The sequence below is a fragment of the Rhineura floridana genome, chromosome 2, assembly GCF_030035675.1.
Source record: "Rhineura floridana isolate rRhiFlo1 chromosome 2, rRhiFlo1.hap2, whole genome shotgun sequence".
Classification (NCBI taxonomy): Eukaryota; Metazoa; Chordata; class Lepidosauria; order Squamata; family Rhineuridae; genus Rhineura; species Rhineura floridana.
Genome location: NC_084481.1, coordinates 135321072 through 135339719, shown reverse-complemented (window position 1 = coordinate 135339719; position 18648 = coordinate 135321072). Strand labels below are relative to the sequence as shown.

At 44.1% G+C, this 18648-nt stretch overlaps 1 protein-coding gene across 4 annotated transcripts in view; it reads left to right on the top strand.

The window, feature by feature from the left end:
• LUZP2 (leucine zipper protein 2) overlaps positions 1-18648 on the top strand; it is a 592171-nt gene that overhangs the window by 421960 nt on the left and 151563 nt on the right. For all 4 annotated transcript variants that reach the window (XM_061610611.1, XM_061610612.1, XM_061610614.1 and 1 more), the window contains exon 7: positions 17901-17963. In XM_061610611.1, the coding sequence (XP_061466595.1) occupies positions 17901-17963 (63 nt within the window). The remainder of the gene's footprint in view (positions 1-17900; positions 17964-18648) is intronic.

Below are 18648 nucleotides of genomic sequence, written 5' to 3'. Positions count from 1 at the left end.
GCTGGCGGATCACTTTGCCTCCAACAGAACTGGCTGGGTGGGGAAAACATCAAGAGAGTTTAAACCCAGACCATATAATGTGGCAGAAAGGATGTGGTGCCACAGTGAGTGAATCCTCCAGTAAAATCTGAAGGGTACAGGACACCCCAGAGTGGATCTGTGTACCCTAAAACAGAGGAGAAATTATGCTACAAATGTGGTAGACCAGGGCACCTACGTTTTCAATGTGAGGTTGCCAACCCCATTAGTAATCCTGCTCAGGCAAGGGCAGTAAAAATAGAATCAAAAGAACTAACCACAAAAAAGGTTCAGTTCTGCCAGATAAACTGGACAGAAGTAACAGACCTTGATTCAAGTCTGAGAGAGGAAGTGAGTGTACAAGGGGCAAATTATTGGGCATTGCTTGACAATGGTGCCACTCAGACGTTACTGAGGCCAGATTTAATAAAATCTGAAGAAATATTACCTCAGTAAACGGTGAATATCCAAGGAGTGAGGGGTCAACCAGAAAGTTTGCCTGTGGCCCTGGTGAAAATGGCGTGGAGAGGTCGAGAGGGCAGATATAAAGTAGGCATTAATGCCCAACAACAAGAACCAGTGATACTGGGAAGAGATGTTATGGGGGCACAGGGGAAAATATATGTGGTGACCAGACAGCAACTTGGCAGAGAAACAGAAACCATGTTAAGGGGGGCTGAAGGAAACAGGGTGGAATCTGTCTGCGAGCCTCAGGTCCCCATAGCAACCCTTGGCAGGCCTGCTGAAGGAGACAAACTGTATCAAGTGGTCTCTGGGGAAGAGACAGAGCATTTCAGAGAAGAACTGAATAAGGATACCAGTTTGAATCAAATAAAGGAGCAAGCCCTGACCCAACAGATTCCTTTCACTGACAAACTGAGGAATCAAGTTGTGTGTGAGAATGGGATTTTATATAGACTGTGGATGCCTGCTGAGAGAAAGGATGAATGTGAACCAGTGAAGCAATTGATAGTACCTAGCAAATACAGAACCAGATTGCTAGAGGTAGCCCACGATGTCCCATGTGCAGGACATCTGGGAATAAAAAAGACCAAGAGGAGATTGGCTGCACACTATTATTGGCCAAACATCTCCAAAGATGTAAAACAACATTGTCTATCTTGTGGTATATGCCAAAAGGTGGGAAAATGTGGAGTAAAGACTAAGGCACCCTTAAAGCTCCTTCCTATAATTGGACAACCCTTTTATAGAGTGGGAATAGATTTGGTGGGCCTTTTTCCAAACCCACAAGGCATGGCAAGAAATATCTAGTGGTGGTGGTGGATTATGCCACCAGGTACCCAGATGCAGAAGCACTGAGATCTGTAGAAGCCCCTGTGGTGGCAGAGGCTTTATTAAAAATCTTTATGAGGCTGGGTTTCCCTCATGAAGTGCTGACGGATCAAGGCAGTGTATTCATGGGAGAAGTGATGCAATGTATGTGGAAATGTTGTGGTCTAAAACATCTAAAGACCACTACTTACTATCCCGCCACTAATGGGCTAACTGAGAGATTCAATGGAGTTTTGAAGGGCATGATAAGAAGCTATGTACAAGATCACCCACAAGACTGGGATGAACGTTTGGGATTCTTCTTATTTGCATATAGAGAAGTCCCTCAGGAGTCAACAGGCTTCTCACCCTTTGAACTGATGTTCACTAGAAAAGTGAGGGGACCTTTGGAACTGTTAAAAAATTCATGGGAAGGAACCCTGGGAGAGTACAAAACATCTGTAGTAGATTTTGTATTGGAATTCCGCAATAAATTAACATCAATGATGGAAGTAGTGAAAAAGAATTTGGGTCAAGCACAGGAGAAGCAAAGTTACTGGTATGACAGAACAGCCAGGGAACATGTGTATGATGTGGGAGATATGGTTATGGCATTCATGCCCAGGAAACATGACAAATTACAGGCTAACTGGGAAGGACCATATACCATAAGAGAAAGGCTTGACACAGTGACGTATGTAATCACCACAGACCAATTAAACAAAAGCAAAGTGTTTCATGTAAATATGTTAAAGCCTTACCATACCAGGGATGCAAAGGTGTTGCAAGTTACCTTATTCCCTGAGGGAAGTGGGCCTGAACTTCCAGATTTGGTACAGGAAAGCAAAGACAAAGGAGGGGTAGATCAATTGGAATGGTCAGAGGAGGTGAAGGAGGAAGTAAAAGAAGAGATTCTGAGAGTTTTGAAAAACTATGGGAATCTCTTTAGCAATAAACCTGGCTGAACCAGTATAGCCAGACATTCCATTGATACTGGAGATCATGCCCCAATCAGATCTATGCCATACCGTGTGAATGGGAAAGTTTTGAGTGAGATCAAAAAGGAGGTCGAAGATATGCTGGAATTAGGAGTGATCAGGGAATCCATCAGTCGCTGGGCCTCAAGTATTGTCCTGGTTCCGAAAAAAGATGGAACGACAAGATTTTGCATTGATTATCGGCTAATCAATGAAATCACGGTCCCAGATGCGTATCCCATGCCCAGGGTAGACGCAATGTTAGAGTTATTGGCGGCAGCAACCATTATCTCTACGTTAGACCTCTGTAAAGGATTTTGTCAAATGGAACTAGACGAGCAATCCAGAGCCAAAACTGCCTTCAGTACACCAGATGGGTTATATGAGTTTGTGACCTTACCCATGGGACTAAGGAACTCACCAAGTTCGTTTCAGAGGCTAATCAATACTGTGTTGCGAGGCATGTCAGATTTTGCAGTGGCCTATATCGATGACGTGGCCATTTTTAGCAAATCGGTGCCTGAGCATGTCCAACACCTGACAACAGTATTAGAGGCCTTAAGAAAAGCAGGCCTCACAATAAAAGCTAAGAAATGCCAGTTTGGGCTAAAGGAAGTAATCTATTTAGGACATAAGGTGGGGAGTGGGAAAATCACCCCCTTATGGAGCAAGGTGGAGGCAATACAAGCGTGGCCTATCCCCTTAACCAAAAAACAAGTTAGGGCATTTCTAGGTGTGGCTGGTTTTTATAGAAAGTTTGTGAAAGATTTTGGGGAAATCGCAACCCCCTTGCATGAATTGACAAAGAAAAAGTGTTCTGAGCGTGTGGTATGGACGGATGAATGTCAGAAGGCTTTTGATCTGCTGAAGCAAGCCTTGTGCCAAGGACCCATATTAATAGCACCAGACTATGAGCAACCATTCATCGTGGCTACAGATGCATCAGACCTCGCACTGGGAGTCGTCTTGCTGCAGGAGAGAGAAGGCACCAGACATCCAGTGGCGTATCTGAGTCGCAAGCTGACGCCGAGGGAGAAAAACTATTCATCGGTCCAAAAGGAGTGCCTAGCGGTCGTGTGGGGACTGAACAAGTTGCGCCCATACGTGTGGGGACGAAGATTCACGGTAACAACGGATCATTGGGCCTTGTTATGGTTGCAGACTATGAAAAACCATAACACTATGCTGCAGAGGTGCTCCTGGGCCCTACAAGACTATCAAGTGGACTTCCAGTTCATAAAAGGCAAGGACAATGTACTGGCCGATGGACTTTCCAGGCAAGTGGCCGGGACTGCAGTGATGTGACCCAGACGAAGGAACACAACAAAGACATTTTCCCCATAGAGACTTGTTATATTGTTAACGCGACGTATAAATCCTGGAACAGGAATAATACTCTGCCGTTGTTTTAAGGGGGGGGAATGTGATGTTCCTCTATTAGTGTATATATGGTAAGTGCTGTTTGTTAGGAGATACCTGGTAAGTGGAATGAAAGAGGAGGGGGGAGTGAATGGGCAGTAGAATGCTGGATGATTGGCTGAATGTTTAAAATGGCTGACAGTATAAATGGAAGGATGACAGGTAAATCAGGAGGGAAGGTGGAAGGTGGATGTGAGGTGGAAGGTGGATGTGAGGTGGATGTTAGTGGGTTGTTTTGGTGGGTTTATGAGAGGAGAGTGTGGAGTTCGGATTAATACTAAGACCAGTACCTCAGGAGTAGATGAAACCATATGCTTAAGTGCCTTTTAAAGTAATCTTGTTATCTTTGTTATTTAATAAATACTTTTGGTTTACCAAAGGCCTGATCCTTGGCTGGGGTTTCACAGACCAGAAGGGAGGGTAAGGTAAATACCAAGGCTGAAGAGTGACAAATGGTGGCAGCGGGGAAGGGAAGAATAACACCACAAGTATTCAGAGCAAACCAGAATTATCTGCATTGATACAAAGGGAGTGGGACAGCTTAAGCACTCAGTCACAGAGGTAACCTGATAGAGAGACTCAGGCAGAGTCTCTGGGAATACTGATTATAGGACGTGACTGGTGGTGCTGCCTAGCAGGGGGATCTGTTGAGATCTGTGCTAGAGCGGGGAGAGAAACCATAAAAAAGGACAGTCCGGACTGGTGGAGTCCCTGGTGGTGCCTAGTGACAGGCAGTAACCACGAGCAGGTAGGAACCTGACAGCGAGAGCCAGGGAAGGACCGCCACAGCCTCTCCTGAAGATCTCAGGGCCTGGGCAGGCTCGTATAGGGAGATACGGTCTGACAAATAGCTTGGGCCATATAGGGCTTTAAAAGTCAAAACCAGCACTTTGAATTGTGACCGGAAACAAACTGGCAGCCAGTGGAGCTGTTGTAACAAGGGAGTTGTATGGTCCCTGTAACCTGTAACCTGTAATACTCTGGCTGCAGCTCTTTGTACCAGTTTAAGTTTCCGAACAGTCTTCAAACGCAGCCCCATGTAGATCACATTACAGTAGTCTAAACAGGATGTAACTAAGGCATGCATCACCATAATCAAATCAGGCATTTCCAGGAACAGGCGCAGCTGGTGCACTAGTCTTAACTGGGCAAAGGCACTCCTGGCCACGGCCGAGACCTTGTCTTCCAAGTTCAGAGCTGAGTCTAGGAGCACACCCAAACTGCGAACCTGTGTCTTCAGGGGAAGTGTAACCCCATCCAGCACAGGCTGAATCCCTATTCCCTGATCTGCCCTTCGACTGACCAGGAGCACCTCTGTCTTGTCTGGATTTAATTTCAATTTGTTCGCCCTCATCCAGTCCATCACTGATGCCAGGCACTGGTTCAGGACCAGGACAGCTTCCTTGGCTTTAGGTGGAAAGGAGAAATAGAGTTGGGTGTCATCCGCATACTGATGGCACTGAACCTCAAGCCCCCGGACAACCTCTCCCAGCGGTTTCATATAAATGTTAAATAACATGGGGGACAAAACTGAACCATGAGTTACCCAATAGGTCAATGGCCAAGGAGTTGAACAGGAGTCCCCCAGCACCACCTTCTGAGTTCATCCCTCCAGAAAGGAATGGAGCCATCGTAACATGGTGCTCCCAAGTCCCATCGCTGCAAGGCGGTCCAGAAGGATACCATGGTCGATGGTATCGAAAGCCGCTGAGAGGTCCAGTAGAACTAACAGGGACACACTCCCCCTGTCCAGCTCTCTGTGAAGGTCATCCACCAAGGCGACCAAAGCCATCTCTGTCCCATAACCAGGCCTGAAACCAGACTGAAATGGATCCAGATAATCCGTTTCATCCAAGAATCTCTGGAGCTGGGCGGCCACCACACGCTCTATTACCTTGCTCAAAAATGGAATGTTGGAGACTGGCTCATAATTTCCCATTATGGAGGGATCCAGGGAGGGCTTTTTCAACAACCCCTGCTCCGCGCTCGGTTTACTTACCGGGCTGCGGGGCAAGATTTGCGGCCTGGAGTGAAGTCCAGCAGCCATCAATGAAGAGGGCAGGCGTGCCTGAACTGGCATGACGTCATCAAGGTGCGCCTCAGAGGATGAGAGGCCGGGCCTATTTAAGCTTGCGCCAGCTCTTCCTCTCCCTCTCCTTTATTTGGCACCCACCCTACCCTCCCTCTGCTTCAGTGTGATTAATTTGGTCCCTTCGAGGCCGACTAGGAATTTTTGGCTTGCCTGCGCCTTTAGCCGGCGGGTTTCTTTTGCCTATTCCACGCTGTGGTTAGCGGTGAGGGTGCTCAGGGTTAGCATGGGTGTTGTTCTGTGTTTATTAGGTTGATTTGGCTGTTTGACAATATTTTAATTGGTCGCTTTATGGCAAGGAAGTGCGGAAAGGTTAAGGGTGAAGGGCAGCTAGGTGACACCTTTAGGCACCTTTGGAGGTGATAGGCGATTCTGGAGGCCTGCAGCTCAGAGTTGTACGGCCCGAGGGCAGGATACGGGTCGCCTTTGGGGCCAACAGGTCTCATCCAGTCGGAGTTTCAGGGCACCGGGGGAAGGCGGTGATGCCTGTTGGCCTTCGTACACACCACATGGGCGTGGTCAAGGCAGGGGGTTGGCAGATTGGCACCCCCTTGCCTGGCAGGGGTTGAATCACCCCAATAGCTGCAAGGAGGCTTTGCCTGACTCACTAAGATAATCCCTCACTTATGTTCCCCTCTGCAGGTTCATTATTCTGATATGGATTTGGTTAATAAAGTGGCCCGTTATTTAACCCAATGCATATTATGTCTGTATCTTATTTCACCCCGGGCCGCAAAGGCCGTACAACTGCCTATTTTAGGCACGATGGAATTCTGCCTTGTTGTAAAGAGGCATTAACCACTCCTCTCACCCACTCAGCCAGTCCCTCTCTGGCACTTTTGATGAGCCAGGAAGGGCAAGGATCCAGCAGACATGTGGTGGCTCTCGCCTCTGCAAGGATCTTGTCCACATCCTTGGGCTGTACAAATTGAAAGGAATCCATTATTATTGGACAAGCAGGAGCCAAAGTTACATCCCTTGAGACTGTATCAGTTTTAGCGTCCAAGTCGGAGCGAATCTGAGCGACTTTATCTGCAAAGTGCCGTGCAAATTCTTGACAGTGGGCTGTTGAGTGGTCTATATTACCCTTCTGGGGGCCAGAGTTTAAAAGACCCCTGACCACTCGAAACAGCTCCACTGGATGGCTCCCAGGAGACGCAATGGTGGCAGAAAAGAAAAGTTTCTTCTTAGCCCGCACTGCCACGGAGTAGGCCTTCAGATAGGCGCTAGCCCGTGTTTGGTCAGACTCGCACCGAGTCTTCCGCCAACGTCGCTCAAGTCCCCGTCTTATTTGTTTCATCGCCGCCAGCTCCCTGGTAAACCAGGAAGCTGGTTTGGCTCCACTCCATAAGAGTCCACCGCCCTGGTCATTTCCCCATTCCAGAGGTCAACCAGGGCTTCAACAGAATCACCTGCCGTGGTGACAGGAAAATCCCCAAGAGCCATCGAAAACCATCCGGATCCATGAGCCTTCTGGGGAGGACCATCCTAATTGGTCCCCCACCCCTTCAGAGGTTCTGAGTCCCAGTAAGTCTAAACCGAACCAGGTAGTGATCTGTCCATGACAATGGAACTATAGAAAGTTCCTCCACACCAAGATCACCATCATCCTATCCAACACAGAAAACAAGGTCCAAAGTGTGACCAGCGACATGAGTGGGGCCAGATAATACTTGGGACAGACTCATGGTTGCCATGGAGGCCATGAAGTCCTGAGCCACTCCCGACAGAGCGGTCTCGGCATGGATGTTGAAGTCACCCAATACCACAAGTCGTGGGGACCCCAACACCAACCCTGAGACTACCCCAGCTAGCTCAGGAAGGGAGACTGTTGAGCAGCGGGGTGGGCGGTACACCAACAGAATCGCTATTCTGTCCTGGCCACCCAACTTCAAATATACACATTCAAACCCTGAAGACTGTGGGAGAGGGCACCTGGTCAGGGGGATGGCATCACGATATACTGCAACTCCACCTCCCTGTCCCCCAGGTCTCACCTGCTGCTGCACGGAGAAACCTGGCGGGCAAAGCTGGGAGAGATTAACCCCCCCAGCTTCATCCAACCAGGTCTCCATGATACAAGCCAGGTCGGCGTGCTCATCCAGGATCAAATCCTGAATGGCCATCGTTTTGCCATTCACTGACCTGGCATTCACAAGCAGCATTTTCAATCCAGGGGAGCTGTCACCGCAGCTATCCAGACTATTTGAATGGGGAGACAGTTTGGGGGCAACCAACACCCTGTTGCACTTCCATCTCCCCCGATGACATAATTGCCTCCCCACTCCATATCTCCCTCTTTTTAAAAACATCAACCCTGAATCATTGTTAAAATGCACTTGCATTCTTTTCAAGCACCTGAGCACCCATGAACACACGGCCAGGTTGGGCACTGGCCTGAGGGCCTAGGATCTCATCCAGGGCCAGCAGTGGAGGAGCGAATCAGCAGGCGGTGGCGCAGGCAAGCCCCGGCCAGCTCCACAGCAACAGAGTCTGTCCAGCTCAGCTGCGCTGCTGCCGGCAAACAGAAACAGCAGGCCGGTTACTAAGGAGCTGGCCCGCCTGTCCCGAGTTTATGCATGGGAGCAGGAGTGGAATTTACTGACCTGTAGCAGCAGTGAGGCAATGCTGAAGGGAAGAAGGGGCTGAAAAAGAGCCTATGTCTGCTCTAAATTTCTGCTCAGAAGTAAGTCCTGTTGAATTCAGAAGGGCTTCCTCACAGGTAGATGTACTTAGAATTGCAGCCTAAGAGTGGGATGTGGAGCTTGAAAGGAAGGTAAGAAGACTTTCTTAATTTTCTTAGGCTGCAATCCAATAATGTCTACTCAAAAGTAAGCTCCATTGAGTTCAATGGGATTTACTCCCAGGTAAGTGCATAGGATTTCAGCCTTAATTACATAATAATTATTGCCTCCCCACCCCCTTGTTCCCTTTGCCCCACTGATCTGATAGTCTGTGTGTATTAAGAACTTCCCTCTCCTTTTACAGGCAAGCTTCCATTGTGCAGGTCTGTCCTGAGGTTTTTGTATATGAATTCTCTCTCCCCCACTCCCGCACCTCCCCACCACTCCAGTTGTAGCTGGGAAGCTCCCATTATTATTTCCATGTATATCTTGCTTTTTCTGTAAGGAGCTCAAAGATGGTTCTTCCCCTCCCCATTTTATCCTCTCAACACCCAGGTGAGGTAGGTTAAACTGAGAGACAGTTACTGGCCCAAAGTCACCCAGCGAGCTTCATGGCTGAGCAGGGACTTGAAACCAGGTCTGGCAGGAGATCCTAGTTATCATGTGTCTCTTTAACTTGGAAACCTGTACATTTATAATGCCTGGTGGTAACATAGCATGTTCGGAGACAAATAGTTTATCCTTAGAAAGGCCCTTTTTCCAGTCCTTCATACAAAGCGTAATATTAGTGGTACTAAGAGCATTAAATCTCCACCAGTGCTGTGTGTTTATTCTGCACTAGACATCAAAGGTGATTCCTCTTACTAGACATTTTTATGAAGGTTTCTGATGGACTGAGCCATGCTGGAGTATTGTGTTGCATCTGTATTTATGTGGGTCTACAGTATCTGAAAGTTTCTCTGCATGTAAGCCCTGTGACATGGAAGTATCCTTTAGTGTCATTTTGTACACTATACACACTTAACATATAAATGAATTGTGGCTGAATTGTTGTGAATGCCTTTTTTTCTGAGAAGTGGAATTTTAACTTTTTAAAAATAGTATTTGTTGAAAAGGGCAGACTGGTGCTCTGATAAAACAAGTGTCATGTGGCAATAAGGGGTTCTAAGATTAATTCTAGAGTGCCTCCTAATATCTCAGCATACCTAAGTAAGTTGTGAGTGCCGGGAAAGGGCCATTGCAGCATCTGCCTTGCATGCAGAAGGTCCCTCAGGTTCAGTCCCCAATGGCATCTCCAGGTAGGAGAGATGCCATCAGGGACTGAACCTGAGAGACTTTCTGGGACAGACTCCTGCCTGAAACCCTGTAGAGCTGCTGCCAATCATTGTAGACAGTACTGGGGTAGATGGATCAATGATCTCACTCAGTATAAGGCAGTTTCCTTTGTGAGCAGAAAATCCTGGTGGAGAATTGAAATATTTATTTTACGTGCTTTTTTCAAATATCTTTTTAAATGACAGGAAAGGATGGATTCAGCCCCCACACACACTTTTTTGTCTGTGAAAACATTAAATTAGACATGCCAACAGAAACAGCAAAAAATGAGAATTATTTCTCAGCACATTTTGTGGAAGATTCCAGGCTCTGATACTCTGATACTCTGATACTCCAGAAACCTGGAGCCGGCCCTGTGAGCCCCACAAAAAAGTTTTAAGAGCATTTGAGGAATTTGGAACAGCTGGAATAAAGACAAACTTCAGTGCAAAAATATGCACCTCAGTCAGCGGCTATGATCCAGACTCATGGTATGAAGTTTGCAAAATGTTAGGCAGCAGTGGTGCCTTTCCAGTGGCAGCAACACTGCTGCTCATTGGAATGGGGATGTTGCCTCCCTAGGCTCCTAGTTGTCACCCTGGTCTCCTACTGGGAGAAAGGGCGCGATATAAATCTAGATGATGATAATGATGATGATGATGATACAAGGTGTTGGCAAGATTGAGGAGCTCCAAGTTGGCAGAATTGGTGTCACATAGGTGCATGCACACTTGCAGGACTGCTACCAACCCAGAGCTCCCCCAGCCTCCTCTTATCCCCATCCCAGTGATCATCAGCACCATTATCACGTAGAGGACACAGCTGCTGCTACACCTCCTCACATGCTGGTGGCGGTGTTAGGGTAGCCTCAAAACGTATTGACATGTTTCAAAACAGTACCATAGAGTGGGCCATTTTGAGTAGAAATGGATGACTTCCCCTATGTTCACATGAGATTGACTTGGAATATAGGTGGGACAAAGAAATCATAAATGGGTCACTTTGTTTTCTGAGTTAATCCAATTTCTAAAGTTGTCTTCCCCAATACATAACTCCTCTCCTCTGACTTGAGATACAGATACCTCACCCCATATTTCTAAAGAATTGGGGTAGATCCATATTTCAGCAGATCCCCAACTCATCGTACTTTGAACCACAACTGCTAAATCTTTCTGAGATTAGCAATTATATGTTGTTGTATTTAAGCATAGCTTTTGATAGCATGATCAAAATGGTATTGCACTAAAGAAAGCATGGTTGATTTCAGCAGAACCAAAATGTGCAGAAATGTTGTTTGAAATCTGCTATCACCACTGTGCAATAGATAATTTTATAATTTTAATGGGAGGGAAAGAGAATATTTTTTAAGAAGTCTTAATTTCTGGTTTCCCAATGTATTAATATGTTTCCCCATGATACAGTGTGAATCTCTGTGCCATCACAATGTAGAGACAAATGGGGCAGACCCCTTCTACTATTAAAAACATTTTTGTGCCATATTTTAGGCAGGCAGGATTGTGCTCACTGTGATAGCTAAAGTGCATTTCCTATAAGCCATCCCTCATTCTGTTACAATAGCTTAGGATGATCCTGCTGTCATACTTCAAATGAGAATAACTGTTGCCAGAATAATAACTGCCACCTAAACTGCTGCCTTGGTAGTAGAATTCTTGATCAGTTCAAGGTACCCTGTCTGGTACAACAGGTGGGACTGGGGACTTAATGCAATCAATTGTGTGAAGGTGGTTGTCTTGCCAATAAATGATTACTTGATTAATTAAGCTATTAAAACTTATCTTTCCATACCAAAATACAGCTGATCGGGTGGGGGATATTTAATGAACATTTTTCTTCTGTTCCAAGGATCCAACATGACAATACACTGTTGATGCTCAATGTTCAAACCTATATGAAACCTATATGAAAACACAGTGCTAAAAAAAAGGAAGAGAATGGTTCAGGGAGTGTTGACAACAATCCCATCAACAAACTAATTGTCATTTCAAGAGGACAACTGTGATTAATATCCAACTTATTAAATTTGTGATCACTTTCACATTCACATAGCATACTTATGCAACATATTAAGTTTGCAGAAATCATTGGTGAAGGCAATTCAGTCTAATTTACAGTCTAGTTTGTACTAGTTTAAGCAGACCTTTATCAATGTTTGACTTTTAAAAATCCAAATTACACCCTTAGCCAAAGTCCATGTATGTTCTGATTTTCCTGATTCCGCCTGTTGCCTTTAACTGCTAAGTATTCAAGTCTGTTTATTTCTTTTGGGCTCTTGCACTTTTGTTTTTTTTCCCTTTAATCATAGCACATTGAACACCATAAACTGTTAATGCATCAGATTATTAATGAGTTGATCTGTCTATCAATATGGATGCTGAACTGAAGAACCAGAAACATCTTTTCCACAAAGGAAGAGCTATCTGCTCCTCCCCCATAGCCCACTAGGAGAAAGGGATGAAAGATTGTGAGGTGGGGGGCAGAGAGAGAAAGAGTGAAAAGAAGGTGGCCTTGCCGATTTTTGGCTCTGTTCCTATCCACTGCCAGCATGCAACTCTTGACAGATTACCTTTGAGGGAATGTGGTCGTTGACTGACAAAAGGTCCAACCCTGGTCTAGCTACCCCCTTACCTTCCTATGCTGTGCTGAGAGCGACACACACAAACCAGAAATTAAGAAATGTTCCTGTGTTGTAGGGAAGTTCTCCTCCCCTGCACAGTGGACAAACTTCACTCATGGCCATAAGCTTTTATTCAAAAGAAATCAAAGTCAAAAAAGGAGGTATCTTCACAGCCCACAGAAAGGACTGTGAAGTTTGATTTGTTATTTCAGTGCAGCCCTAAATAAACTATGTGGTTTTGTATGTGTATCCTTCCAGTAATGTAGTGGCAAATTCAGAAGTGCGGAGTGCCTTCGTGATTTTCACAGCCATGGCTCCCCACAGCCATGCCCCACTTCTAAGAGTATACAACCTTCTGAATACTGCTTTCTGCTTTTCTGTCCATGTTAATGCCTTCCCCCACAACAACAGATGTTCCTAAGAGTTAATCAGCATGAAAGGAGAGTGAGCCACTGAGAAGAGTCTTTCCTATGTGCTAATCAGCATGAAATGAGAGTGTATTAGCTATTGAGAAGAGCCTTCCCAGTGGCTGACTCACCTCCTTTCATTTTGATTGGCTCCAACCAGTAGGAGAGGACAGGGAAACATGTTAGAATACTCTTTTCAGTGGCCAACACACTCACCTTTCATGCTGCTTGGCTCATAGAATGTTGGAAACTTAGGGGCCCTGCTGGGACCTGGCTCCCAAAAAAGTAAGGGGTCTAAGACCCCCCCATCTCTGGATGTCTGCACCCCTGTATCCTTCTCTAGAGGGCTCATGGTGATTCCCCTAAATAGTGCTTTCGCCAATCATTTGAAGAATCTGTTCATTTCTGAAATGTGGCAAGAAGGAATGCTTACTTTGTCATTATTTTGTTTTTGCTTTCTTAATCTAAATTGTGAATCATTTCTGACTTATGCTACAGAGTTTGCAAACCTGTCTCTGATCTGTTTAATTGTGTGGATGTTTTAGCCAACATCAGTGGTTTTCTTCTGTAACTCCATAGCGTTTTATTTGGGCACATGATACTTTAACCTTCACTTGTTACTTTATGTCTGTTTCTTTCCTCTTTGTTTTGCATGTTGTTTAGTACACTTAACATTTGCAATGTAACTGTGAATAATAACATGAGAGCTGAAATTTAAATGAAAAACAGGGGATTTTATTTTCCAATGCTTGGCATTAAATCTGTGCCCTAGAGTATTTTTTTGCCCATAGATCTTTGTGAGGAGACAAGTTTCCAGAATTGCCCACTGAGCATATTTCCAAGAGAAATTTATTTTACCAGGGAAGATGTGTCAATAATAAACCTGCTTTGCTATGGGTTTGAAATAGATTCTTTGTTGGGGGGAAATGTCACAGCTGAGTGATAGAGCGCATGCTTGCATGCAAAAAGTTGAAGGTTCAATCCCAGGCATCTCTAGGTACAGCTGTGAAAGACCTATTGCCAGTCATAGTAGACAGTACTGGGCTAGAAGGACCAATGGAAACCCAGGACAGCTGCTGCCAGCCAGTGTAGACAATACTAAACTTGATGGACCAATGGTTTAGTTTGGTTTAATACAGCTTGCTATCCTCAGCTATAGTTGGGTGAGGTGCCAGTGCTCCTCTGACTACTGGTCCCCTGCCTCGCTGCTGGATATTGGGATGGGTAGAGGAAGGGGCAATGTCAGTGTGGACCTGACAGGAATGCCAGATTGGCTCTGCCAGTGCATTTGCACTGTACTGACGTCATTGCTGCCTTACCCCTCCCTCCATTCAGTATGCAGCAGCAACACAGGCAATCTGACATCAGAACAATGCTGCTGCCTCACCCCAACTGCTATTGCCTATCCTTCCATTTTTACGGGAGGCTTTATAGCTCCTTGCTTTGCATGTAAAACAAGGGTTGCCAAGCTTTTTGGATCAGTGGGCACATTTTAAATTTGTAGAGGTCTGTGGGTACCACTAACAAAGTGGCTGCCATGGGGGGGGCACTGCATAACATAAAATTAATGAGAGTACAGTCATGGTGAAGCTTTCCCAATATTTGTATTTCCACACTAGAAAAACAAGAATCCTGTTTTCTCCCAATCTCAGCTGTAAAATAAAGCCTAGGTTGTCCACATTTGCAGAAAGTAATTTCTTGAGAGTACCTGATCTCAGACGAACCCACCACTGGAAAGATGCATCCTGAGTGCTAGGGGAAAAGGAAGGGCAAACTATGGAAATTTCAAGAACTAGAAAATAAGACAGAAGCAGGAAAAGTGCACTAAAGGGGAGAGGGGAAACAACAGTGAGTTTGAACCCCATGGATCCCTACGGCCTGGTATCCACGTAACTCATTTATCAGTCACAGCTTTGATTTCACTCATTGGCTACAAACACTGACAGGTGGGAGCAGCTGGGCTGGCTCATTTCACAGAAATCACTTAGAAGGGTACCTGGACATTTTGCTTCATAACTTTCTTTCTAGATGGACTAGAGACTTACTTTTTAAAAAAAAAAAAGGAAGGAAGGAAGGAAGGAAAGCTCAGAGTTTTGAGTGCCTACACAGAGGTGTTATGGGCACCACAGTGGAAGTTCTAGATTCAATCACTAGCATCCATCTCCAGGTATGGCTTCTAAGACTCCTGTCTAGTACCCTGGAGAGTTGCTTCTAATCTGTATACAATACTGAGCTAGATAGACCCATGGTCAAGCTTAGTAAAAGCAGCTTCCTGTATTCCTATGAGATAATATATACATATGGAATCTCAGTGATTTTTTTTTAAAAAAAGATTATTATGGGTCATGTATTTTGAAGTTGTGTAACTTTGGTGTACCTATATTTCATTGAATTTGGTTAATGAGTTAAAGTACTCAGCATATTGATTTGCCAAATAGCTCGATCATTTAAACAATGGCTTGAATTTATTTGCATTGTTTAGCCAACAGTTACCTCTGAATGGCTAGCTCAGCAATTGAGTATGTTCTTTGCACCTATGCCACCTTAGTTTTGATCCCAAGCATATGCCGTTATGAAATTTTGTATGGCATGACAACTCTATAACCCCCCCCCCCTATTTTGAGACCTGCATCTGACCATGGTTGACAGTAATAGAATACCCTATATTCTGTTTGGAGAGACCATAGATCAATGGCAGAGCACAAGCTTTTCATTCAGTAGGTCTCAGGTTGTGTCCCTAGCTTCTCCAGATAAAAGGGTCAGGAAGCAGGTAATGTCAAGGAGCAGATAATGCTGGTATATGGAGAAATAGTCTGACCTAATATAAGGCAGCTTTCTATGTTTCACGCAATATAAAGCAGCTCCCTATATGCTGAATATTATTAAAGTGTAAATTAATAACAAGATGAGTCTAATGATAAGAAAGCAAATAATTCAGCATCAGTTTCAAAATTAGAATGAAAGATGCTACCATGAAAATTAGTAAGTTAATGATCTAAAAAATAGCTAATGGAGGGGGGAGATTCTTGCTTCTAGTTTTGTTTTGTTTTTAGTTTTAAAAGACCATGTCAGTGTGACATTAAAGATAGCTGCATGGCATGGACATGATCAAAGATGTCCTCATTAACAGGTGTCAGTCTTGGCTTAGTAGGGCTTTTAAGCCACCAGGAAATGGTCTATAGCCATGTAGCTGTCAATGAACATTTTCTTTTCAAAGGTTGATTTCACCCCTTCTAGAACATGAAGCCAGTGTTCTAAATATTGTGCCAAAGGAAAAAGCTTTCAGTTTTATCTTGTAGTGGAGTGATTCCAATCTGTCATCGTGCCACTAGCCAACCTGTGAAATAGGAGCAGTTGAATACAATCTGTGCAAGAGGTGAAACTAACATAGACAGAGGAGGTTCAGGTTCATATTTCTAATCTGCAGTATTTGATAATATCTAAAACACATTTAGTGGGGGCCCATGGCTCAGTGTCAGATCACATACTTTCTATGCATAAAATTGTAGGTTCAAATTCAGACCTTGACTTCTCCATCTTTAAAGATCTCATGTAGCAGGAATAGGAAAGGAAATAGTCTCCCTGAGACTTTGAAGAACAGCTGAGAGTCAGATTACAAACTAATGGGGCAGCAGTTTCATTTAGGCTACAATCTCATGCAAACATACCTGGCAATAAGCCCTTTTGAACTGCTTTACATCCAAGAAGACATGCGTAGAATTGAGCTATTATTCAGTTGCAATGTATCCAAAGATTCTTTCTTGAATATTCTTCTTGGTATTAAGTTACTGTGCATGCAGATTAATAGGATGCACACTCATCAAGACTTATCTTTAAATGCTACAAAGCATTTTGCTCTCTTAAGTGCTTTAAAAGAACTTGTGAATTCAAGGAACAGCAATTTAAAAAGTACTTTTGTATGTTCAGAACCAGTACCTTCCTGACAGGAACCCTTCAGCACCATGTCAGAACCACAGACATGCTGGTTCCTCGTCCTGATAGCTCTAGCTTTTCCCAGAACAGTTTGCAAACGTGTGTGTGTCCATGATAGCATGGTGAACATGGCTCAAACCAGATGGCAGCAGGCTGCTACATGTGAACATTCTACTATTGGAAACCATCACCGCACTGCAATTTGCATGTGTGAATCGTAACTATAAAATTAAGATTTCATAAGACTGTTTTTTGTTCACTTGTGCTTAATGTGAGAAGTTGACATACATCCAGTGTTACACATTTATTTATTTAGCATAGTTCTAGAAGATTTTTCTGCTCTAACAAGGATTCCCTGCATGGCTTACGACACTGATTTGCAGATATGAAGTGACAGAAAACAGTAAAGCTCAAACCCTTGCCAGCACAATTTCATCTGTTTCCTTTTCTAACCCATATTTTATAACTATAATTTGTGGAAAATTTGGTTAGAAAATCAGTGTGTGTTGAAATACTTCCAAGCCCTAGATGCCTGTGCCCATTTTAAAAGGTTCTTAAACTCAAAGAGCTGGAACCTATGAGTGGAAGGAAGAACACTTTCCTTCCTGTTCCCCCTATCCCTCCAGCCTTCCATACTCCCTGAAAAGCCTTTGTAGAGGATGTGGAGATGTTCCTCTATGCGGGGGGGGGGGGGGAGATCCACATTCTGTGAGCAGAGAGAGCTCATGAAAAGGGGCTCCATCCAATTGTGGGCAATGTCTCTTTCCCTAACAGTCCCTTGTGTCCTATCTCACACTGTTAAGGAGGGTCTTATAACCCTCCATGGAGGTTTGGGGGGGGCAATGGGAAACCTTCTTTATTTGTATGAGGTTCCCTTCATTCAAGCTGCTTAAGTTCCATGCCAACTTGTGTATTCTAGTCCGAGAGCAGCGTCATACTTTATGTGGCAGTTGTGTTGCCATATTCCCTAGTATAAAAGGTCACATGTCTGCCCTTTGCTTTATGTTGTTACGGTAGACAAGACCAGTATAGCTCTGGCAAACACAATTTATTTCATCAGTAGTTGTAATTTTACACACACACACACACAGCAGTTTTCACACACACACCTGAGGATAGACCTTCCTGTTGCCTGAAATTTAATATCTTTTACTCTGCAGATTTTTAAATATAAATTACTTAGAAGATTAATGTGTTATCTTCTGCTTGCAGTCGAAAAAGATTCAAGCCCAACTGAAGGAGCTTCGCTATGGGAAAAAGGATTTGATTTTTAAGGTGAGTTTGTCACTTGAGCTGGCAAAGGTATTTGCTTACAGGCAGTGTAACATTAAAGTAATCTGGCCTAATGGTTTTATTCCTCTAATGTGAACTGGGATGGGGTGGGGGATCACTATCTGTCAACATACATATTCAAAAGGATTTGAAAAACTGAAAGGGAAATTTGCTTTCTATTATACATTGTCCAAAATGTTCCTGATTTCAGCAGTTTTTCACTATGAAAATGTTCTTAAAGGGCAGGCACTTGCTATGGCAATACTGGCTGGTAATTCTAAATCTTCAAACTATCTATTACTATGCAATAACATTTATTTCATGGATGCTTATGTTCAAACTTCTGACACATCTAGAAAAGTTGCAATGAGTTTCTAGAGAACCTCATTTCTCACTTCCCCACTATTTCATATTAGTCAGTCATGGAAGTGCATGCCTACTTCTAGTATTCTACCACTACTAAGCATGACAATTATATTCTGTATATAATTCATATAAATTGTCCTGTAAATATGAAACTGACATCTCCTTCATGTTACCTGAGATGAAAAATTGCTGAGTTCCAGAAGATCAAAAAATTCTGTTTCTGGTAATGTTTTTGCCAGTAAAAATCATACTTTAAAGCTGTCTTTTTGGAGGCTGGTTTTTAAGTAATAATAATAAGAAGAATGCATTCCATTAGAGTATG